At 38.4% G+C, this 24,911-nt stretch overlaps 1 protein-coding gene and 1 long non-coding RNA gene across 5 annotated transcripts in view; one reads left to right on the top strand and one right to left on the bottom strand.

Moving 5' to 3' along the window:
• Nucleotides 1-123: 123 nt before the first annotated feature.
• Nucleotides 124-4,946, bottom strand: LOC104436610. 2 transcript variants are annotated; one of them, XR_005552799.1, is made up of 5 exons: nt 4,911-4,946; nt 4,668-4,769; nt 2,140-2,208; nt 788-2,052; nt 124-515 (listed from the first exon to the last, which is right to left on the bottom strand). It is a non-coding gene; the product is annotated as an uncharacterized LOC104436610 (long non-coding RNA). The 2 variants fall into 2 exon arrangements; XR_005552800.1 differs by having other exon boundaries at nt 4,907-4,941.
• A 6,973-nt stretch (nt 4,947-11,919) lies between these two features.
• The window catches only part of LOC104453159 (aspartyl protease family protein At5g10770), a 34,054-nt gene continuing 21,062 nt past the window's right edge, over nt 11,920-24,911 (top strand). Inside the window, exons 1-4 of one of the 3 annotated variants that reach the window (XM_010067684.3) lie at nt 11,938-12,192; nt 22,163-22,261; nt 22,799-23,215; nt 23,364-24,345. In XM_010067684.3, coding sequence (XP_010065986.2) covers nt 12,045-12,192; nt 22,163-22,261; nt 22,799-23,215; nt 23,364-24,184 — 1,485 coding nt within the window. In that variant the 5' untranslated portion in view covers nt 11,938-12,044 and the 3' untranslated portion in view covers nt 24,185-24,345. Of the gene's footprint in view, nt 12,193-22,162; nt 22,262-22,798; nt 23,216-23,363; nt 24,346-24,911 lie in introns of those variants that run through there. The other 2 variants (XM_039318088.1, XM_039318089.1) reach the window with 2 other exon arrangements.

The following is a 24,911-nucleotide window of genomic DNA, read 5'->3' as shown; positions in this document are numbered from 1 at the left end:
TCATTATGAATCGATCGACTGCTGATGAAGACGCTCGCCTGGGGGCTTTATGTCATCGAATGGGTCGTCTATGGTCAGAACAAGCAGCGGAGGTCTGGGACGACGCAGCATCTGTTGATAAAATTGAGGAATGTCGGTTAGTTTTAGTCGGTAAGCTTTTAAATAACCCTACAGTTAACTTTCAGGCATTTCAGAGTACTATGAAAAGGGTATGGCGCACTGAACTAGTGGACATTTCTCTGGGTGATTCTGGTTTATATATAATAAAATTCCACTCTGAGGAGGTAAAACAGAGGGTGTATGAAAACGGACCTTGGCGTTTTGCTAATCATCTGGTCATGTTAAAACCCTGGATAGCAAATACACCTTTGCATTGCTACAACTTCAATACCTGCAAGCTTTGGGTCCAAGTTTATGGTTTGCCATTGGAAAGATGTACTGAAAATATGCTTCGTAAGGTTGCTGCTCACATAGGGAGAGTAACAGAAGTGCGCATAGAGAATAAGGATGGTTCTCTGTTAAAAACAGGAAGGGTCAGGGTCGAATTCAATATTCAACAGGCACTTATGACAGGGATATTAATCAAAATTGAAGGAAAGAATTTCTGGCTTGATTTCAAATATGAAAAACTTTCGCACTTTTGCTTTTCATGTGGTAAGCTTGGCCATTATGCCACGCATTGTGCAGAGTTTCCTTATGACGAGAGCAATACGGAAAAGAATGATTGTTTATTATATGGCTCATGGCTAAGAGCAGAGGTTAGGGATCATAGCCCGTTCTGGAGTACCTTTTATGAGACGAATCCATCCACAGCTGCTGTTGATGAGACTGTCCCAGAGACTCCTCCATCCCCTTCTGCCATTATCCCTATTCAAAAAGATAAAGGAAAGCAGACAATGGCAGCAATGGAACCTGATCATCCTATTATTGCTGCAACTCCTATTAAATGGCAATCTATGGTTCCGAATGCATCGGAGAGTCTGAATATGCACCACAAACTTATGGCTAGTAGCATCGCAGCAAGTACTATACAATCTAAGAAGATGAAGCATTCAAGTCTTACCGCACGATCTGGACCTATTAAGAAGGCCAAAAAACTTTTTAGCCCTGATATTCGTACTCAAATCCAAGAGAACTTCGATGAATCTGTTTTGCAGGAAACTCCTATATATGAGGCGGATGGTTCTGCTTCTTGGGCACTGGTGGCTAGCCCTAAAAAGCCACCAGGTCATCAATGAAAATAATAAGTTGGAACTGTCAGGGGCTGGCAACCCCTTGACAGTTCAAGCACTCAGGGTCTTAGTGACCCAAGAAAGGCCTGATCTGATTTTTTTGATGGAAACGAAACATCAGGAACATAAGCTTATACAGATGCAAAGGAAACTTGGTTTCTCAGCTAGCTATATTGAAAATCCAGTGGGTCTAGCAGGAGGGCTCGCCTTTTTTTGGAATGCTAGAGTGGATGTGAAAGTGATCTATAATTCTGCAGACATGATTGACTCTTTTTGCACTGACCTGGATTTGGGGATCATTATGCGTCTTACCTGCCTTCATGCTCCTGTAAGTTATCAGCTTAGATAGCACCTGTGGACATCATTAAGGAGAATCGGTAGCTTTAATACCCAGCCTTGGTTGTGTCTAGCTGACTTTAATGAGGTAATGCATCCATGGGAGAAAGTAGGGAAGAGACCTGTAGAGACCTATCGCATGCATTCATTTCGTGATCTAATTAATGATTGTTTGCTAATGGATCTGGGAAACAAAGGCTGCTCTTATACTTGGTCTAATAATCGGACTGGTGCTGATATGGTTAAGGAACGAATCGATAGGATGCTGTGCACAAAAGCATGGAGACTCACTTACCCCTTGGCGGAGGTGCTGGCCCTACCAGCACTAGGATCTGATCACAGTCCTCTTATGTTAACTACTGCAGACACTCAGCGATCCAGAAGGGCACGTACTTTCTACTTTGAAGCATATTGGCTACAGGATCTCCAATGTTGTACGACTATTATTGACTCTTGGACATCTTACAAACCTGGCGAGGTGTCACTACCCCAAAAGTTAAAAGCTGTATCAGTGGCTCTTTTAAAATGGAGCAGATCTAGATTCAGCAATGCCAACGATCAGATTTCTGACCTCAAAAACCAGCTTCAAGCTCTAACAAATCAGCCTCATGGCCAGTACGATCAAGCTGTGATTTCAGCCCTGAAAGAGAAAATACATGGGTTATGGCAGCAGGAAGAGAAATTTTGGGCTATGCGATCGCGTGTTAATTGGCTTCAATGGGGGGATAGGAACACCAAATTTTTTCATGCAACCACTGTTCAGAGAAGACAAAATAATAAGATTAGCATGCTGCAGGATGATCAACAATGGTGGATACGTGACCCGAATTCTCTCAAGGAGATGACTACTCATTTTTTCCGGACTTTATATACTTCTACAGGGTCAAGAGATTATAGCCCTACATTGAATATTTGTCAGCATGTGGTGACTGCAGAAATGAATGACACTCTTATTGCTGAAGTTACATATAAGGAGGTCCAGCAAGCAGTGTTCCAGCTAGGTGCAACCAAAGCACCGGGGCCAGATGGACTTAATGGTCAATTTTATCAAGCACATTGGGACATTTTACAAGAGGATATGGTTATTGTTGTGCAACAATTTTTTCGCACAGGAGTTTTGATGCCAGAATATAACCATACTTATATTTCTTTGATCCCAAAAACCCCTCACCCAGAAAGATTAGATCAATTTAGACCTATTAGCCTTTGTAACTTTATTTATAAAGTCATTTCTAAAATTCTGGCCAACCGTCTCAAACCTTGGCTGCCAGAGTTGATAGCCCCTGAACAAAGTGCTTTCGTAGGTGGTCGGCAAATCCAAGACAATATTCTTGTGGTTCAGGAGGTAATTCATCAACTTAGAATACGGAAAAGAAAGCAGCATTTTCAGGCTGTGCTTAAATTGGATATGGCTAAGGCTTATGACCGGGTTGAGTGGGATTTTCTAGGTGCGTATCTTCTAAAGCTGGGATTTCATACTCGATGGGTCAATTGGATTCTCCAATGTGTGACTACGGTCTCTTATAGTGTGAAATTCAATGGTGAATCTCTACCCTATTTTCATCCAACTCGAGGTTTGAGGCAAGGGGACCCTTTATCGCCATACTTGTTCATCCTAATGGCAAATGTCTTAACAAGCTTAATTAACAATGCAGTGGCAATTGACAATCTTAAAGGTATTAAGCTAAACCGCTGGTGTCCTACCTTATCTCATTTATTTTTCGCCGATGATGCTATATTCTTCCTTGATGCGAAGCTTATCGAATGTCAGAATTTAGCTTCTATTCTAAATGAATATTGTATAGCTAGAGGACAAACTGTGAATAGGAATAAATCTGGTCTGTTTTTTAGCACTGATTGTCCTAACACTTTGAAAGAGAATCTGGCCAGTGAACTTAGAGTCCCTATTTTGCAACAAACTGGCAAGTATCTTGGCATTCCGTCGGGCCAAAATCTAAGAGAGACATGTTTTCATGGATTATGAGTCGTGTGCATTCCAAGCTCGAAGGTTGGAAGGAAAAGTTGATCTCCAAAGGGGTAAGGAAGTCTTACTTAAAATGGTGGTGCAAGCAATTCCCCAATATGCTATGTCGATATTTAAAATCCCTATTACGTTGTGTAAGTTAATTGAAAAGAGGATAGCTCAATTCTGGTGGCGATCGATTATAGCAAGCAAGGTATACATTGGAAGAACTGGGAGGCTATTAAGCGACGGAAAGATGACGGGGGTTTAGGTTTTCGAGATCTTTTGGCTTTTAACAGAGCACTACTAGGAAAACAAGCTTGGCGGCTAGTTCAACAACCAAATTCTCTACCTAGCAGAATCCTTAAAGGTCTATACTTTCACTCTCGGGATTTCTAGAATGCTACTAAAGGTGCTAGACCCTCTTGGGGTTGGCAAAGTATTTTGCTAGGAAGGGACTCTATTGCCGACAAAGTCTTATGGTCTGTTGGAGACGGCACACAAATCAAAATACGAGAGGACAAGTGGCTAACTAGGGGTGTCATAGGGGGCCCTGCTCCTAGAGATGAACCACAACGAGTTGCCGATTTTATCATTTCAGAACAGCAAGCATGGAACACTACCCTCTTAAACCAGAGTTTGATAGCAACTTAGTTGATGAAATACTTTCTCTTTCTATCCGGCCACAGCACACGCAAGACACACTTGTCTGGACAGGAAAACAAAATGGACAGTTTACGGTAAAGAGTTGTTACAATCACATCAGAGGTCAGCAAACATGTCACGGCATCAACCAAGCCTCTTCATCATATCAGCCGCCTCGCAAGTTATGGAATGCCATATGGAAACTCTCTACTATGCCTAAATTAAGACCTTTTATGTGGTCAATTTGCAGTCAATTTGCAGTAATGCCCTGCCGACTAGAGAAAACCTATATCGTCGACACATTATCTCAGACCCTACTTGCTGTATGTGCACTACACAGGTACCCGAAACACCAGAGCCTTTATTTTTGTTATGCCCATGGACTTTAGATGTATGGTTACACTCAAAAATAGACCTCAAGCATAATCTTACAGAAGTGCATCGCATAGAAAGTTGGCTGGTTGCTGTTATTGAGAAACAGAACGGCTTACCTAAGCTTGAAATAGTTGCGGCTATACTCTGGCATATCTGGAAAGCCAGAACCAACCTCTTGTTCCGACAGCAACGTCCTAATGTTGATCACGTTGTGCAATCTGCGTTAGTAGACGCACGATCCAGTGGGAGATTCAGTCAGACGAGGCAACGGCACGTGAGAAATCTACATGATTCGCATCAGCAATGGTATCCACCAGCTAACGGCTCTATCAAAGTTAATATTGATGCGGCTTACCTACCTCAGAGTCATGCTGCATTAGTCGCTTGCGTGTGCCGTGATTCCTCTGGTGTATTGATTGATGGTTTCGCGCAAACAGTGTATGCATCTTCGGCTTTGCAGGCTGAGGTGCTTGGACTAAATCACACCTTGCACTTCTTGCTTCAACGAGGGCGAGGATCGGATCACCTTCAGGTGGAATCTGACTGCTCGACCCTTGTAGACGCCCTCTACGATCCAGCCTTCATGCCGTGGGAGCACAGAGGCGTCTTTCAAGAGATAAGGGATATGCAGCTTCGGTGCCCTAATCTCACCATCGTTCACTGTAATAGGGCAGCGAATTCTGTGGCGGACCGTGTGGCTAAGGCCCATCGGGCTTCTTTGCTTTCCTCAGATTGGGTGCAGCATCCTCCTTCCTTTTTACAAGATCTTTTGTTTTGTGATATGCCCGTATTTGTAACTTCAACTCTTCGTTTATAATATATTTTCGTCTTCGAACAAAAAAAAAAAAAAACTTACATATTGGAGATCTCTATAATTTACAACTTAATGTCGACTGCGTGGCTCTGGCCTCCATCGCGTCTCGCCCAACCGTCCGTTGTGGCTTGTGAGCCATCGCCATCGGATTAGATATAAAAACAGTTCCGTCCAATTGGTTAGGTGCCAGCCTTTCGACGAGGGGATTTCAATCCCACAGAATGATTTGGCTTCCAATTATTCTAATGTGCTAAGCTAATCTGTTTAGCCCCTTTATTCTTTTACGGTTTGCATTTTCTTGTAAGCAATTGGAATGACAATAATGGTGGGAAAGGAAATAATGGTGGACATGGGCGTTGGTTAAAGGAAGTAATCTGTCCACCAAAAACAGTGTTAATGAACATCTCGAAGATACACGAATTGAATATGTTTAAGTAAGATCATATCTCAATCAATATATGAACAATCAAAAGGAGATATAGGCGCAATATATGTGCAATAGGATAGTCAATAGAATTATCAAACATAAGTTTTATGTTTAACTCATTATCCTAAGTGTGCCAAAAGCCAGAAAATGTTTTTCCAAAGAAAACTTTTTGGTAAACAAGCGGAGTCAAAGTGCATTTGTTTCATCGAAAGCGATTTTTATGAAATGATCTTTTAAACTTTCATGTGTTTGGCTTGTTGAAAGTGGATAATTAATGAAAAACACTTTATGATTAAGGAAAATAATTATATTTAAAATTGAGGAAAATGATTTTTTTCAGGACTCGGTCTTAGGGTTGTAGTGATTGTTCATTCGACCCATTCAAAAGCAGATTCCACTCCATGGGAGCCAAGGAACCTAGGTCTACGAACTCATGAGATCCATTATCTGGGTTGATGAGGGTCTACCTCGGAGGGTACCCCATCAATTCAGATTGTAGTATCGTTACAGGCGAGCTGGACCCAGAGAATGTCCCCTATCGGAATCTGAGATACCTATGTCGGTGCTAGAGATCACTTTTGGCAAAGGTACGGTTGACCCTCTTGGTGGTGCAATGGTAGACCCAAGTCCCTAGGAGGGTCTTCAATTGAGGGTTCGAACGCTTAGAAGACTTATAGCCTTTTTGTCTTTTGAAGACTTGTAAATATAGACTAATATTGTATATGACTTAGTCTACTGTGTATAAAAGCGTGTTGTGATTTTCAAAATTTTGGCCCGGTTTTCTATCCCATCTTTGTGTTGTCTAGGGATTTACTTATTCACTTCCGCATGTGCATTAAAATGAATGGGTCGGCGACGCGTCCTGGGACGTTGCGATTTAATCGACCACCGAGGGATGGGCAAACGCTCGATGATCGAAGCGTGACAAAATATATCAATGAATCAAGCTACTAGATTTATAGTGAAAGACAGATTTCCGAGTGAGAGTATTACTTACTCTCGTATGCCAGCTTCAAACATTCTACTGCATAAGATAGTGATTAATTGCATCATACCCAAGGCTGCCTCCAAGACTGATATTTCGAGATTTGAAGCAAAGATAATGTGGGCAATTTGCAATGGAGTTCCTTTTTCTCTCCCACGTACTATCTTTATGCACATGTACAGAACAATAATGAAGGAAAAAGGGCAATTGCGCTACTTTGCCTTGATAACGTGATTATTTAGACACGTTTAGATTCAACTACCTTCTCAACTTCGATCAAGGACTCTTGCTCCTATGGAAATATGAATGAAGATGACTTCCAAAATGAGGCTGAAAGATCTGTCTACGGCCCCGGATCTTTTGAAGAATGACTCATCTAGTAGAATCAAAGAACGATCTATTGCTGTAAAGAAGCGCAAGGGAAAGGATGTTGTCTAGAAGACACCAAAGAAAAAGAAATCTATCCTTTAATTGAGAAAGCTCCACCGGCACCTAAAATCAATGACACGTCAACTATGTTCCAGATGTCTAGATAGGTAAATATCTTCAATCTTAAGAGTTCAATATCTTCAATCTTCCCGTTAATTAAATCCTTATTTATATAGGCTGTCTCAAACAAATGTAAATTTCCACGCCTTCAAACATGTGAAACCTATCGCTAATATAAATTGAAACTGATGCAGAATGGAAGCGCATAACAAAAGACGGTCAATATAGGTTCATATAAAGGGGAGGAAAATAGGATAAGACGAAAGGAAAGGAAATCAGTAAAAAGACGGGAAATGGGGAGAAATCCCGAAGTTTGGCAGTAACTCAATAAACTCAATATCAAATCATAGTCAAAAGCTAGCCAAGGAAATACATTAACAACGATATATATACAGAGAAATCGGCGTACCTAATTTCCTAGTTGGATAACTAATTAAAATGAAACATAATCAACTAAATTCTTAATGACCTAATAGTATATATTAAAGGTTGAAATGTTAATTAAAAGCGTAATCTCGGGGTACTTCTAATTCTTCGTCGTTTCTCGGATAGAACTCGACTCCTGCGAGCTGCCTGGACATCCTTTTCAACGAGTAAAGTAATAAAATTGCTCCACAGATAGGAATTCAGACCATGTGGACACCCTTTGAACTTTCTTCACATCACTTGAACCTTGAACTTTCTTCATGTCACTATCAGTAACATTCGCACAATTTCCCTCGTCAATCCCCTTAAAAGAATTTGGTAGCTTTCAAAACAAATTTGTCTTGATTGAATCTCCTGAAAAGAAATCTCGATATATAAATTCCTGCAAAATAGTTTCGCTAGGCATAAATTTTTCGAACTTAAGTATTGCATTAGTAGTTTTATTTTGACTTAAGTCAAGAAACTCAAAAGACTCTAACTTACAATAGAAATTTTGGCCAAAAGAATTTTGTCATGAGTAATTTCACAGCCAAGCAAAAAGAAATTTCGGAAATTGTTTGTTGCACTTTCATCAAATCCAAATATCTGGAAGATCGGCTAAGCATTTGGAGGATGAAAATTTGGGGGATTCGACTAAAGAATCATAAATCGACAATCTCCCTGAGGAAAAATTGGATCGGCAAAAAAAAAATTATTGTTGCGTCCCTTAGATGGAAAAATTTGAAAATTTTCAGAATTGGAAACAGGTGATTTAGGTGATGAAATTGAAAGATTCGGCCTAGTTATCTTGGGATAAGGTTTAGGCTTAGAAGGTAACAATACGATTTCCTGCCATTAATAGTAAATATGGATAATTATCCGAAAAATTTAAAATTTATTTTATGGCGACCAATTCAGTTATAAATTTTTCAATTTTGTCAATTTAGTCTTAAATTTTTTGATAATTTCCCAATTTAGTTAGAGACGTAAAATTGATGGAATTGCCTTTCCATTTCAACCCAATTACTAACAGAATTGGGGTGGTGGTTAGTGTAACAAGTTAAAACAAATTTTAATAAAGACAAAGGAAATAATATAAGTCTTAGAATATCATTAATTTTTGCCTCCCCACACTAAGCTATAATTTCAACCGACTTGTTCAATGGTCAATTGATCATCTTTTCTAGTGAAAAAGGCAAAGTTAGAAGTCTTAATCCTCTAGGATAGGGTATAGTATCGATCTAATCATGATGTGGCTTGCTATAAACGGGTCTAACAACCCTTCTATAAGTTCGTAAGTATTATAATACGACATCGGCCACTTGTTCACAAGGTTGACCATCTTTTCCCCCAAGGCGGAGACTGTGGTCTAGCCTAGTTATCCACATTGGCATCAATCGTCAAATTTGGCCTATGAGGAATTTGTCAATTATTAGGCGGTATGGCTAGCCTTGCATTATCAAAATTTTCTATTGGTTTAACTATCCAAGCATTTTCCACATTCAACAAAGGCATGTTATGTTGAACATTTTAATTGCCCAATTATTATTATCATTCATAGTATTCAGACTAGTTTTTAGTTGGTTATTTTCATTATTCCGCCATTGATTAGAAGATTGGGGCATTTGCATAACTCTTGAAGGGGGTTGACTACCCTAACCAACATTATTAGCATCAATAAATGAAGAGAGATTAGAAATGTACCATGTTACCACTAAATTTGCTTGGAATTGTTATAGTCGATTGGATGATCCCTACTTTGACAGTACCATTCACAACATTGATGCTCATTGATTTGACCATATTCGTTATGTGACTTACTTTGTAGTCAACCATGTCGTTCTATTATTCTTCAAGCAATCTTCTCATGGTTGACACCATATTGAAATTTGGAGCAACATTCATTAACTTCTCTTCAGTGAGATGTCTTGGAAGATCACCTACTTCTCATTGATTTCCTTCCGTCGCTCTCCATGCAGCTAAAGATTTCGAATGCGCATCAACTTCATCACAAGTTTGTGGCAGTAGATTGTTGTTGCTAATAGTATTATCAAACTTTTATTGATCTTTTGTTATTGCATCATAGTCTCCTCATCAACAAAACTCGTCCCACCAAGTGTGCTTAATATATATATATATATATATATATATATATATATATATGTATGTATGTATGTATGTATGTATGTATGTATGTATGTATGTATATATATTTCACTTGAAATGGGTGTTGACCCAAGTAGTGAAATATATATATATAGATATATATGTATATATATATATATATATATATATATATATATATATATATACATACATACATACATATATATGTATATATATATATATATATATATATATATATATATATGTATTCACTTGAAATGGGTGTTGACCCAAGTAGTGAAAAATCTTTCATCCATAAGTTCAAACTTTGGTTTTTGATGAAATGAATTCAGTGGTGATTTTAGATAGGAATGCAATTGGGTTAACAAAAAGAAGAACAATGAATTTAAAGATATAAGACTATAAATGATGGAAGTTAAAAAGATATTGACATTAATAAACTAATAAAAGTGCATTGGGAATATTTTGTTTAACGAGGAAACGAACATCACAATATCATAATTTTAGTATAACGCTCACTTAAATTTCGTAACTTTTTTTATCACTTGAGTACCATAACTTATGTACAATGTTCATTGGGGTACCATAACTTCTTTTTTTCAATCACTTGAGTGTCATATCACTTTTCACTTAATTACTTGAGTGCTATAATATTTTAAAAACGTTCACCACAATTGCCATGTGACATCAATTTTCAACATTTGGGTGGACGTTTTTAAAAAAAATTATTACTCAATTGATCAACTAAAAGTTATGGCACTTAAATGAACGTTTTTGTCAAAGTTATACACTCAAGTAGTCAAAAAAAAGTTATGATACTCAAGTAAGCACTATACAAAAGTTATGGCACTTGCAGTGTCTTATGTCTGTTATTGATGATTAGTTTTGATTTTATAATGAATACACTTGGGGTGTTTATCCCTTTGTATAGACGGATGCATACAACGGTCACTTCATTTGAATAAAGAAATAATTTCCTAATCCCGTTGGCAGTTACAACAAGTAACATGATCTCCTATTATCTTGCAATTTTAACTGCAAGAAGTTATAAAAGTTCTAAAATAGCAGTAATAAACATAGCCACCTGAGAATTATGTTTTAGTGTCGATTGCTCACTGTCAAGGACATTATCGTTCTACTTCCTAAGTTTTGGTGAGGGTTCCCATCAATAACCTTCATGTCGTTGATTCCCTTCAAGTTATTAATTGTTCTAATTGATGATGACTTTCTGTTTTTGCCGAACTCTACTCTCATCAATTAAGTATGTCACTAAAAGTTGGTATTCTTTGGCGTCAACATGAAAAAGTGCATTAACACCAATATGTGTAGTTCCCTAATAGTATAACTACCAAACATGAACGATATGAACTAAAATCGTAATAAGATAATCTAGAAAATCAATAAAATAAGAACAAATCAAGAATTATCCTACTAAGTTAATGCTTACTATACAATCTTGTGAAGCGCTCTATACCATTCTTCTCGGTTTCTTCTCTATTAATTCTTCCATGGTCCCTTGTGATACGAGTCTCCATTCCTTGCTCCTCCCATTAGCACTTGAAGGTCTTCGTTCAACATAACTAAATCATTAATTTACAATATCTCTTTTCTTTTCACCTATTTGTTCATTCAGCAGAGCACTCTCATCTCGTTGCACTTATTTTGTGCGTATCTTGGTGCTTAATTAACCGATCGTTACACTTATTTTGTGCATATTTTGTACATTTGAATTTTCTCGTTAAGTTCAATTGGGATAAAAAAAATCATAGTAATACATGAGTGGAGTCTATAATTTTTTCCCTTTAATTTTATTTTGGATCATGTTTTCCTAGAACCCTAATTGGGGAAACTCTCTCAAACTATATTATTGATTTGTGGGTTACAATTATTGACATCACTAATAATTAATTTTGGCTAAGTTTGTAAACGAATTATTAGTGACTTGCCAATCAGATGTATGATTGGACTCCCCTCACCGGGTCGGAGAAAAACTTAATTTCTCTCTTCAGATACTTGACCGGCTATGATGCTCAATAATTGTTGTTTATCAACAAAAAAGAATTCGAGCGGAGGAAAGCAACTAATTAGTGCTAAAAAAAAAAAAAGACCAATGATGTAATTTATTTTGAGGAGGATGACGTGTATGGCATCATAATCTGATTCAACTGCCGGTCGAAAATCCTATATAAAAGGCTGAACGAGAGAGCATCATTGGCAAAGCAATTCATATTTTCTCTTTCAGATAGATGGAGGGCTCATTTTTCTGTGTGTTCAACGGGGCTCGCGTCTTTCTCTCTCTCCATATCCTCATGGTTTGCTTCATGCACGAAGGTTGTCCTTATGGAGTAGAAGGGAAGATTACAAGCCACAGTCTGACAGTTAGCTCTCTACTGCCTTCTCCGTCCTGCTCGCCTTCCACTAGCAAAGGTCTCTCTCTCTCTCTCTCTCTCTCTCTCTCTCTCTCTCTCTCTACGGAATTTGCCGGATCCTGAACAAACTAGAACATGAACAATATCGGTTCAATTTGGTGCCCATGATAATCGAACATGAACCTTAGGACGAAGGGAAGGTATACTGCTCTCTACTTAGTCATATAAAGCCATGCCTTACACCTGTGAGTGACCATGGATTCTTCCTATTTTACACACAGTACTTGTTTTGCTGAGCAGGCTTCACTTTAAACTATTTGTTCAAATCGATAAATGTGTGATCATATTAATGGGGAAATTAAGAGTTAAGAGAATTATCAGAAGAAGACATAAGGCAGGTCATCGGTCTCTTTTGCATTATCTGGTGCCGAATAGTTCAAATTTCATTTTGTGGAGGGACTTGGTCCCCAGTTAACTCTCATCCGAAATGAAGTCCTCGTCGCCTGGAAAAATAGAACGATCTTTTCTTTTATAAACGCAGTATTATCTTACTATTTCACATGATCTCTTACCGTCGCATGACATGCTTTCAGCTAGCAGCGGAAAGTCGACCTTGAAAGTAGTTCACAAGCATGGCCCATGCTCTCCCCTTGTTCAGGACTCCAATCCTCTAAATCACACTAAAGTCCTGCTCCAAGACGAATCAAGGGTCAAGTGGATTCAGTCCCAATCCTCCAATGGCAGCGATGGCCTAAAAGCTTCGGCCACAGCCAGTCTTCCAGTGAAGTCCAGCACTGGCAATTATGTAGTGACAATCGGCCTTGGCACGCCAAAGAAGGACCTCACTCTTGTATTTGACACCGGCAGCGACATCACATGGACTCAGTGCGAGACATCACGTGGACTCAGTGCGAGCCGTGCGCTGGATCTTGCTACAATCAGTCCGAACCGATCTTCATCCCATCTCAATCATCATCCTATGCTAATATCTCATGCACTGCGACATCATGTTCTCAACTTGGTAATAATCCACCACATCTGAGATACTTGATACTTATGAAATCTTACTAGAATGTTCTTGAAGCATAGTCGGAAAATTTCTAAGAGTGAAAAACCATCAAAAGAACAACTAGAACTAATTAAAGCAATGTCTTGTGCTCTATCTTTAGGTCTTTTGAGATGCTCTGCATCAACATGTCTATATGACATTCAGTACGGCGACAATTCAAATTCGTCTGGCTTCTTCGCAACCGAGAAGTTGACTATAACGCCGACGGAGGTGATCGATAATTTTGAATTTGGCTGCGGCCAGGACAACCAAGGCCTCTACGGCAGAACTGCAGGGTTGATGGGACTCTCGAATGACAAGATCTCCTTCGTGGGACAAACTGCGGCCAAATATGGGAAGTATTTCTCCTACTGCTTGCCCTCTTCCCCTAGCTCCACAGGACACTTGACTTTCGGTAAGGATGGCGGGGCAGTGAGCTCGGTTAGCTTCACGCCGTTATCAACGGTTCGGCAAAGCTCGCAATTCTACGGAATAAGTATCCAAGGAATCGCTGTAGGAGGGAATCGTCTATCAATACCATAGACCGTTTTTCAAGAGGAGGGGCCATCATCGACTCGGGAACTGTCATTTCCAGATTACCTCCAACAGCTTACGGTGCCTTGAGAACTGCATTCAGGAGTGCGATGGCAAATTACACGATGGCACCGGCGTTTCACATGTTTGATACTTGCTATGACTTCAGCAAAGAGAGCAGAATCACGGTCCCATTGATAACATTCTCTTTCGCTGGGGGAGTCGATGCCGATTTGGACCATAATGGGATATTTGCCGTGGTGAAACTTCGCAAGTGTGCCTTGCCTTTTTACCAAATCAGGCTGATGGTAATCTGACCATTTATGGTACGCAGCAGAAAACGTTTGAAGTTGTGTACGATGTTGCCGGTGGAAAGCTGGGTTTCGGTTCGAATGGCTGTTCCTAAGATGGATGGAATTAAATGAAAGTTATTTATAGATATAGTCGATGACGATTAGGAGTATACAAGTTGAATATGTCGTCATGTGTTAAACGTTCTGAATTTTAACTGTTGCAAGTCAAGATTAAAATGGCCTACATATCACTCAAAAGGCACTTAGATATCATCCTTTAACTTGCACTCTTTAACATGATTTTATAACTTGACTGCATCTTTCATTAAAATTTGAGGGATTAATTGCACCAATCTAAAGGTTTAGAATTCAATTGTATCTTTTTATAAATGTTAGGACTTGATTATACCAATTTTCCATTTTTTTATAGAGACGTCATTATATACAGCTTGAGATAGGTAAGGAGCAAAATCAATTTGTTTGAGTCATGGTGTGCTTTTTCATAAAGGCAAATATCACAGAAAACCTCAAATTATGCTCACTATGACATAAGTACTCAAAACTTTATTTTGTGTCACCAAAAATCCTAAACTTGTCAACTATGTCATAAAAAAAACCCAAAATTATACATATGTAACATATATACTATTTATTTCAATATCATCAAGGGTACATTTGGGTATATTTGTCATACTAATAAAAATTTGGACTTTTTTATGACATAGAAAAAGCTTGGGGTATTTGTGTCACAAAAATTTTAGGACTTCTAGTGATACAAAAAAAAATTGAAATATAAGTGTCATAATAGGTCTAGTTTGAGATTTTTGTGGTATTATTTACCCATTTCATAAGTCACCTAGCATTAGGCTTCATAGGAGAAATTGCAACTTTTTTCTGCTGAGAACCAATGGCCCAAGGGCCAGGCACGTGAAGCCCATGTGCAAAGACTTCAAGTTTTGGACGTGACTTGTCTCTATAATGATTTCTTGTTTTTTGGCCGAACTCTACAATGAATTGAAAAAAATAAAATCAAAACCTAGCAGAGAGGATTCTGTCTGTCTCAATTTTGGTGTTTATGATGAACGTATTATTAGTTTAATACATTAAAAATCCCAAGCCTGTTCCAAAATATTTTTACCTCAAACTAGTTTTTCACCCATGAAAAATCTTAAACCAATACCCCATAACTTATTTACTCCAATTAATTTTCCGTCTAACGTGGATCATCACCTTCTAATAATCCAGAAACATGCAAAGACCCATCCCGAGACCCATCGACAGTACCACATCCTTCGCCACCTGGTCCCAAGTGTTCATCATTCAATCCTAAAAGATCACCGTTGGCAAATACTGCCTCAGGCAGACCACAACCACTTCATTGGCCATGCCCATAAACATGGCATCTCCCTTTATTATCACACTCACTTCCCGTGTCTTTGTCTATGTTAATTGCGCGCGGAACAACGCCTAGGATTTCTCGAACAACCCTTTTTTTCCCTATACGAAAAAGGGGCTAAAACCAAGTACTAAACTACTGTCAAGAATCTATTATACCTATGTTATCACCTAATTAAACATGAAATAACACTTTAGGAGGCGGTCAAAACAACCCAGCATCCAAGCGCTTATTGATTCCGACGCCTTTATCCTTGTCAACCGGGTGGGCTGGACACTAATTGGGCTTGGCCTAGACTCTGTGCGTTCTGACGAGCCGAGTCCTCCTAGGGTTTCTAGGCTTTGATCTCCTGAAGAACGATGCTCTTTAAGAAGAGCTCCATCTTCATCCTTCTCGGATGTAGGTCTAGGATCCCTGTTCGGCCCAACCATCCTCTGAACCTATCAACATCTTTGCTTCCTAGGCTCTTCACCACCTATTCCCCATCTCACTTTGACCAAATCGTCTCTTGGATCCGCCACCGGATGAAAATGCTAGAATATACATGATCATATTCATTCCGTAGACATCAGAGTAATACAAAATATCTATAAAAAAAACCATTGACAATTGAAAGTTGATGGTATGTGAAGAAAGGGAGAGCCCGACCTCCTCTCCTTGTTCATATCTTGAGGGTGAGGATATGTTACCGCAACCGGAGCTTGAATCCCACCTCAGATCTAGGGTTGCTTAACACTGTCAACCCTCTCGCGATGTCGCCGTAATATCGAGACGGGTTGCCCAATCGAAAACTAAAATTGTGATCCTAAAGTTGTGTACATTTAGTTAGTTTGTTTTTCATTATCTTTTATTTTGGTTTTGCTTCTGTAGACAAACACTTGTGCATGTATATATATTGCACAACAATTCAATGAAACTTTTTTTTTTTGACTAAAAAATTCATCTCTATTTAATGGAATCAAAGCAGGAAGTTATGAGTTAAAATTTTTTCCAAATCTCTTATTTGCCTCCCTTTCTATATACTTTTACACTTAGTTTTGTGCCAAAGTCTAACTTGAATGTATTCAAATATGCTTTCATCGATTAGCTTAAACTTTTAGAACAATTAGTAACGATCTCATAAAATTTTACATGGTATTAGAGTCATATCATCCCATACATGGGCTAATTGAACTTCTAAATTTTTTAATTTAACAATATGCTACTTGAATTTAATTTTTTTCCCTTTGTTATCAAGCATCGACGCACAGAGAACTATTGTATTGTAGCGGCCAAATGATAACGATGTTTATCAACCCTCAACTAAACTACGATTGCCTACTACCCCCTCGGCCCTTGTTGGTGAACAAGCTCCTATGGTGAATTGGCTCTCAGCTAGGCTTCCTTTTATAGAAAAATTCTTTACTAATGTCCTTTTACCAAGTCAAGTTTCCTACATATGAGTTGAGTCAATGCAATAAATTCATCGTCTTCCTTTCAATTTTTTTAGCCAGTCAATCGTCAACCCTCCAACGTGTTGTCTACTGATGTTTGGTGCCTTACTCCCATCGCTTCTATTGATGGTCATCACTTTTATGTTATTTTCGTTAATCATTTCACAAAATAAATGTCCATGCTATTTTTCGTCAAATTCAAATTGCTTCTTGAAAATCTCTTTAATAAAAAAAATATCATAGTTTACTGCGATGGTGGAGATGAATTCACCAAATTTGACCCTTTTTTCTCTCATCACAGCATTACCCATCTCATTACAATACCTTATACTCCCCAATACAAAGGAATGACTCTTTGAAACCAGCTTCAACCTCTCTCTCGCGCTTTTGTTTCCTTAACATTTGGGTCGTATGCCTTTCTCACTGCCATGTATCTAATAAATTGAAAATCCTCACATCAACTTTGGATTTTCGTTCTCCTTCTAAGGTACTTTTTCATGGAACTCCTAATTATTAAAAACTTCGCTTCTTTGTATTTTTCATGGTCAACAGCTTATGCTCACAATAAACTTGCCCCAGAATCTCGTCCTTGTGTCCTTCTCGAGTAGTCAACTCAACATAAGGCATATAAGTGTTTTAATCTGACTTCAGACAAAAAAATTTCTCTCGAGAAATGTCGTTTTCGATCAAGCTCAATTTCCTTTCGTATCCTTCGTCTAGTAGCACCAAGTCACTTATTACTAATAGGGTCCCTCTTAGTATTTATTCTTCTATAATCACCCCCTCCGGCCAATTGCTACTCATCCACGGAGTTGTCACTTCTTCCCAAGAGCAAAGAGGAATCATCCCTACCTCACTAACCCCACCGCCATCTTTGTTACCTATCCCACCCAATATCTCGCTCTTGATCCCTCAAACTCAAGCTCCATTACGACTGCCACCTCAAAAGACTCGCACTCACCCCATGTGCACCTATTCCCGTAATACTATCGTCAAACCAAAACGAATTTACTGCATCACCAAACATGCTCTTTCCCCATCTCTGGAGCCCATCTGGGGTATGCATGCCTTGAAACATCCCATGTGGCGACAAGCCATGTCGAACGAGTTACTGCATCACCAAACATGCTCTTTCCCCATCCTTGGAGCCCATCGGGGGTATGCATGCCTTGAAACATCCCATGTGGCGACAAGCCATGTCGAACGAGTTCCTCGTTTTTGTTCATTAAAACGCGTGGCAGCTGATCCCTTTCAATTTATGTGGACGGTTGAAGTGGTTTTTTTGGCTCAAGTGGAAACTAGATGGAAGCATTGCCGCGACTATTCTTAGATGAGTTGATAACTCTATAAAAATAGAGTTGTTTTTACTCATTTTAGCCAACAAATAATGCAATGACTATGAGAAAATATTTGGATTTCTTTTGATTATTTGAATTTTCCTCTTTTATACAGCATAATGAGATATGGAGAAGATAATGACAAAAATGACAAAAATCAGGCATTCCTTGATTTTGTTCCTTAATTTTATCTGCAAGTGTTGAAAGATAAATATCAAATAAAAAATCCTCTGATTTACTCCCTAATGTTATGCGAAAAATAAGCAATTGCCTAGAGATGAGAGTCTTGGATGAATCCTATATATGGTAGAACATTGATAGCCTGGGGGGACAACTAGGTTTTTATTTTTAAATCGTTTTTCATTGTTCTAGAGTTTTCTAAAGTATTTTGAAGATAAGACAAAAGTGATGACAAAATCATTGTTCTTTGATTCAAGATACTAGGTTTAATTTATATTTTCGTATTTGCTTATATTATGTTCTAATTTTCTTTTGTTAGAGCTATGATGTGGCCTAACCATGATCATATGAATTTCATAATTGGTATACATGCAAGTGATTTCATTATGTGAGTTATATATTATTGTGCTTAATGTTTTTAAGTGACTGACCACCATTTGAATGATATGATATGCATGTTTGAGACTGAGAAGTGATAATATGCAATTGCTTCTTATAATATATAACTATGAATTAAACTTAGATAGAGATATGCCACGTTATTTGTATAGTTTTTGGTGATAATATGATTCAAAAAACTCATTGTAAGTTGGGAATACTCATAGATTTTAATGCACTTATATTTATTTAAATTAACATAGAGATATAGTTGATTAATAAATTGAGTAGGTTAGCTATACCTAGAGATATAATAGTAAATAGATTAAAAAAAATTCCACTATCCCTTGTTTGATATAGTTCTTGTCTGCGTAACAATATGAAATTCATATCTAATGATTAGGTGAAATCGGATGCATTAACATATTGATCTAATTAATTTACTATATTAGTTTCCAAATTTTTAGTTTTAATTTATTCTCAATTCTATATTGATTTGTTAGATAATTTTTAGAATTAATATATTTTTAATATTTAATTGTTTTGTTATTCATCAATCTCCGTGGGATGATATTATTTTCTTATTATTATATTACTTATTCTACACATTCACTTGCATTTAAAGTTTTACGAACATGAATCCTAAAGGGGTTTGACGGATTGCCAAGTGGGTGCAAATTGATTGTAAAACGGGAACTCGTCTTTATAAAGCTCGATTAGTTACTGGGGTTTCCGTTAATGCCCCGAAGTTGATTATAAGGACAACGAAGTCAAGAACTATTCGTCTTATTCCCACTCTTGCTATTACCAGTTGTTGGAAATATCAACAATTAGACGTTAATAATGCCTTTCTTCATGGTACAGTTGAGGTGGAAGTTTATATGTTTTAACTACAGGGTTTGTCAATCATGAATTCCCACATCACGTTTGTCGCTTGAAAAATTCTATTCAATGTCTTAAACAAGCACCACGTACTTGGCATAGGAAAGCGTAGTTGTTTTCAAATAGATCTCGAGTTTACTTAATCGAAATATGAGGCATTAATATTCATCTACTGCAACAACAATATTTGGGCTTCCTTTCTTGTATATATTGACGATCTCCTTATTAATGACAATTAGTCTGTGCCAGTTAACACAGTATTTGTCACTCTCACATTTTGATTATTGAGTGCCAAACACTCCAAGTGCCAAAATTTGGCATAGATTGACACTTAAGTGCCGAAACTTCCGAAATGTATATTTAAGTGCTAATATTGGAGAAGAATGAATACTTATGTGCTAACGATGATAATTTCCGGTTAAACTGTTAACATGATATTTTCCGGTGACATTTTTTACCGATATGGCAATTATTTTTTTTTAAAAAAAATTACCACGTGACGCTAACGTGGGTAGATAAGCCCAAAACGATATTGTTTTGGTCCGAAATTTGATTTTTAAATTAAATATTAATTAAATTGAATTAAATGATGTCACATTTCTTTTAAAATATATATATATCTGTGGGGCGCTACATAGCCTAAAATGACCCCATTTTGGTCCAAATTTGATTTACTCCATGCTGTGCCGACGGCGGCGAAGGCCTCTCTTGTTCTCTCTCTCTCTCCCCTCCTCCCTCTCCTTTTAGTTTTTTAAATTCAATTAAATTAATATTTATATTTAAAATATCGATTTTGGGGCAAAATGACATCGTTTTGGGACAACCATTACTAAGTGGACATTCCAACGAGTCATGTAGACCAATATTACTATTAAAATAATGTCACGTCAGATTTTTGACAAATCTTGTCAAAGTTGGTATTTAAGTGTCCAATTTTTTTAAAAAGGTGACACTTAGGGTATATTTTTTTTTTAAGTTTTGGCACTTAAGTGTCTACCGGTGCTAGGGGTGTGCAAAAGAACTGGGACCCGCTCGGACTGCCCGGAATTGGACCGGAACCGCCCGGAACCTGTGGTTCTTAAGGGAACCGGTCCGGTTCTCGGTGTTGGAGAAAACTTCTTTATCTGTTTTAAAGTTGACAAAGCATTTACACCAATATAGTCTGAAGACTTGCAGACTTTATCATCAAAGTCTGAAGACCTCCAAACTCAAGATTTAAAGTCTACCATCACCGATAGTTTCTAAACCGATGAAGAAAAGATTTATTCAATGAAGAAGACTTATCCAGATGCAAGTATATCTTTAAGGATTTGGTTCATACGGTTGAAGAATATCTCACGGCTGAATATAGCATCTCGTGATTAATTATTCTTATTGAAATCAATTTGAATAATTAAATCTGTTGATTGACGAAATATACTTGGAAGGTTCTACTTATGAAAATCTAAATCCTGATTGTATGGGTGAGCAGGATTGGTGAGTTATCATCACATTCCTTAAATAACTCGAGATCTTTCTAATTGATTGTGTCCAACGAGTAGAATGGAAGAACTCCTTTGGAAGGTGTCATCGGTTATAATGGCATGGAGGAGTATATAAGGAGGACGCTCAAGTTATTCGAGAGTGTGTGTGAAAGAAAAATTCCAAAGTCTGATGCTCTTAGTTCTTTACTATTTCATTTTGTCGAGCTTAAACTGTACTCAAAAGAGAGATTAAATACTTGTGAGACCTTGAGGAAGTGTAGTAGAGTCTGTACACTGTGGAATTAAGGATACGAGACTGTAAAATATCTTTTGGTTCTTAGTGGAATCCAGCTAGTGAGCTGTCAGTGCGGGAGAGTGGACGTAGGCTTGGTCTAAGTCGAACCACTATAAACCTTGTGTTTCAATTCTCTTTCCCTAAACTCTTTACTTTAATTCGCAGTCTTATATAACTGTTTACAATCTTTTATATCTTCAGTCTACTGTTTTCATAAAAGTCGAATTAAATTGTTAAGTCTTGCAAAAGCTTCTTTAACACATATTCACCCCCTCTAGGTGTTCTTACTAGCATTATCAGACATCACTAATAATTAATTTTGGCTAAGTTTGTATACGAATTATTAGTGACTTGCCAATCAGATGTATGATAGGACTCCCCCTCACCGGGTTGGAGAAAAACTTAGTTTCTCTCTTCAGATACTTGACCGGCTATGATGCTCAATAATTGTTGTTTATCAACAAAAAAGAATTCGAGCGGTGGAAAGCGACTAATTAGTGCTAAATTATATATATAAAAAAATGACCGAATTGACAGAATGATGTAATTTATTTTAAGGAGGATGACGTGCATGGCATTATAATCTGGTTCAACTGCCCGTCGAAAATCCTATATAAGAGGCTGAACGCGAGAGCATCATTGGCAAAGCAATTCATATTTTCTCTTTCAGATAGATGGAGGGCTCATTTTTCTGTGTGTTCAACGGGGCTCGCCTCTTTCTCTCTCTTCATATCCTCATGGTTTGCTTCATGCGCGAAGGTTGTCCTTATGGAGTAGAAGGGAAGATTACAAGCCACAGTCTGCCAGTTAGCTCTCTACTGCCTTCTCCTTCCTGCTCGCCTTCCACTAGCAAAGGTCTCTCTCTCTCTCTCTCTCTCTCTCTCTCTCTCTCTCTCTCTATGGAATTTTCCGGATCCTGAAACAAACTAGAACATGAACAAGATTGGTTCAATTCAGTGCCCGTGGTAATCGAACATGAACCATAGGACGGAGAAAAAGTATACCGCTCTCTACTTAGTCATACAAAGCCATGCCTTGCCCCTGTGAGTGACCATGGATTCTTCCTATTTTACACACAGTACTTCTTTTGACTGAGCAGGCTTCACTTTAAACTATTTGTTCAAATCGATAAATGTGTGATCATATTAATGGGGAAATTAAGAGTTAAGAGAATTATCAGAAGAAGACATAAGACAGGTCATCCGTCTCTTTTGCATTATCTGGCGCCGAATAGTTCAAATTTCATTTTGTGGAGGGACTTGGTCCCCAGTTAACTCTCATCCAAAACGAAGTCCTTGACGCCAGGAAAAGTAGAACCATCTTTTCTTTTATAAACGCAGTATTATCTTACTACTTCACATGATCTCTTACTGTCGCATTACATGCTTTCAGCTAGCAGCGGAAAGTCGACCTTGGAAGTAGTTCACAAGCATGGCCCATGCTCTCCCCTTGTTCAGGACCCCAATCCTCTAAATCACACTAAAGTCCTGCTCCAAGACGAATCAAGGGTCAAGTGGATTCAGTCCCAATCCTCCAATGGCAGCGATGGCCTAAAAGCTTCGGCCACAGCCAGTCTTCCAGCAAAGTCCGGCATAACCATTGGCACCGGCAATTATGTAGTGACAATCGGCCTTGGCACACCAAAGAAGGACCTCACTCTTGTATTTGACACCGGCAGCGACATCACATGGACTCAGTGCGAGCCGTGCACTGGATCTTGCTACACTCAGTCCGAACCGATCTTCAACCCATCTCAATCATCATCCTATGCTAATATCTCATGCACTGCGACATCATGTTCTCAACTTGGTAATAATCCACCACATCTTAGATACTTGATACTTATGATGTCTTACTAGAATGTTCTTGAAGCATAGTCGGCAAATTTCTAAGAGTGAAAAACCATCAAAAGAACAACTAGAACTAATTAAAGCAATGTGTTGTGCTCTATCTTTAGGTAGTTCGGGATGCTCTGGATCAACATGTCCATATAGCATTGGGTACAAAGACGGATCATATTCGATCGGCATCTTCGCAACTGAGAAGTTGACTATAACGCCGATGGAGGTGATCGGCAATTTTGAATTTGGCTGCGGCCAGAACAACAGCCTCCTCGACAAAACTGCAGGGTTGATGGGACTCTCGAATGACAAGATCTCCTTCGTGGGACAAACTGCGGCCAAATATGGGAAGTATTTCTCCTACTGCTTGCCCTCTTCCCCTAGCTCCACAGGACACTTGACTTTCGGTAAGGATGGCGGGGCAGTGAGCTCGGTTAGCTTCACGCCGTTATCAACGGTTCGGCAAAGCTCGCAATTCTACGGAATAAGTATCCAAGGAATCGCTGTAGGAGGGAATCGTCTATCAATACCATCGACCGTTTTTTCAAGAGGAGGGGCCATCATCGACTCGGGAACTGTCATTTCCAGATTACCTCCAACAGCTTACGGTGCCTTGAGAACTGCATTCAGGAGTGCGATGGCGAATTACACGATGGCACCGGCGTTTCACATGTTTGATACTTGCTATGACTTCAGCAAAGAGAGCAGAATCACGGTCCCATTGATAACATTCTCTTTCGCTGGGGGAGTCGATGCCGATTTGGACCATAATGGGATAGTTTTCATCGCGAGCACTTCGCAAGTGTGCCTTGCCTTTGCACCAAATCAGGCTGATGGTAATCTGACCATTTATGGTAATACGCAGCAGAAAACGTTTGAAGTTGTGTACGATGTTGCCGGTGGAAAGCTGGGTTTCCGTTCGAATGGCTGTTCCTAAGATGGATGGAATTAAATGAAAGTTATTTATAGATATAGTCGATGACGATTAGGAGTATACAAGTTGAATATGTCGTCATGTGTTAAACGTTCTGAATTTTAACTGTTGCAAATCAAGAATAATGGAGGTGCTATTACTATGCCTTTTTTCGTGTCATTCAACATCGATTTTTGTGAGTTCCAAACTAGGGACATCATTAATATGCAAATTTAACTAAACATATGTCTATATTTTAAAGAAATTTTTTCCAATCTGTGATGGAGAAAAACATGATCAACTCAAGAAAGAATTACATCTCTTCTATGCGTAAGCACATAATTTTAAAGCTATCTAAATAAATATTTCTCATAGTATATGAGAAGAAATTTCCATTTGATTAGATTTCTTTAGCATGGCAAATTTCACGCGGTACCTCATTTAAGCTTAGTAAAATCTCTTTTTTCGCCCATCCATCTTCTCGAAAAATCTCTCTATTTCATCATTGCAATCTAAGAACAAGCATCGTGATTTCGAGTTCTTGCAGTTGAAAAGTCACGGTTTCTTCGGTCTCGATCTACCGAGTCTTTTTCATAGACTTGCCTTCTACGTTAGCAATTGGAATTGACTTAGGGAACTGATTTCGGGCTTCATATTCACCTTGGAGTCAATTGCCTCTTGAGTACCTAAAACTCCCTAATATTTCCGTCAACATCACCACCAAGCTTAGGAAAATTATCCAAAAATTCAA

The sequence above is a fragment of the Eucalyptus grandis genome, chromosome 7, assembly GCF_016545825.1.
Source record: "Eucalyptus grandis isolate ANBG69807.140 chromosome 7, ASM1654582v1, whole genome shotgun sequence".
Classification (NCBI taxonomy): Eukaryota; Viridiplantae; Streptophyta; class Magnoliopsida; order Myrtales; family Myrtaceae; genus Eucalyptus; species Eucalyptus grandis.
This window is presented reverse-complemented; position numbering and strand designations above follow the sequence as displayed.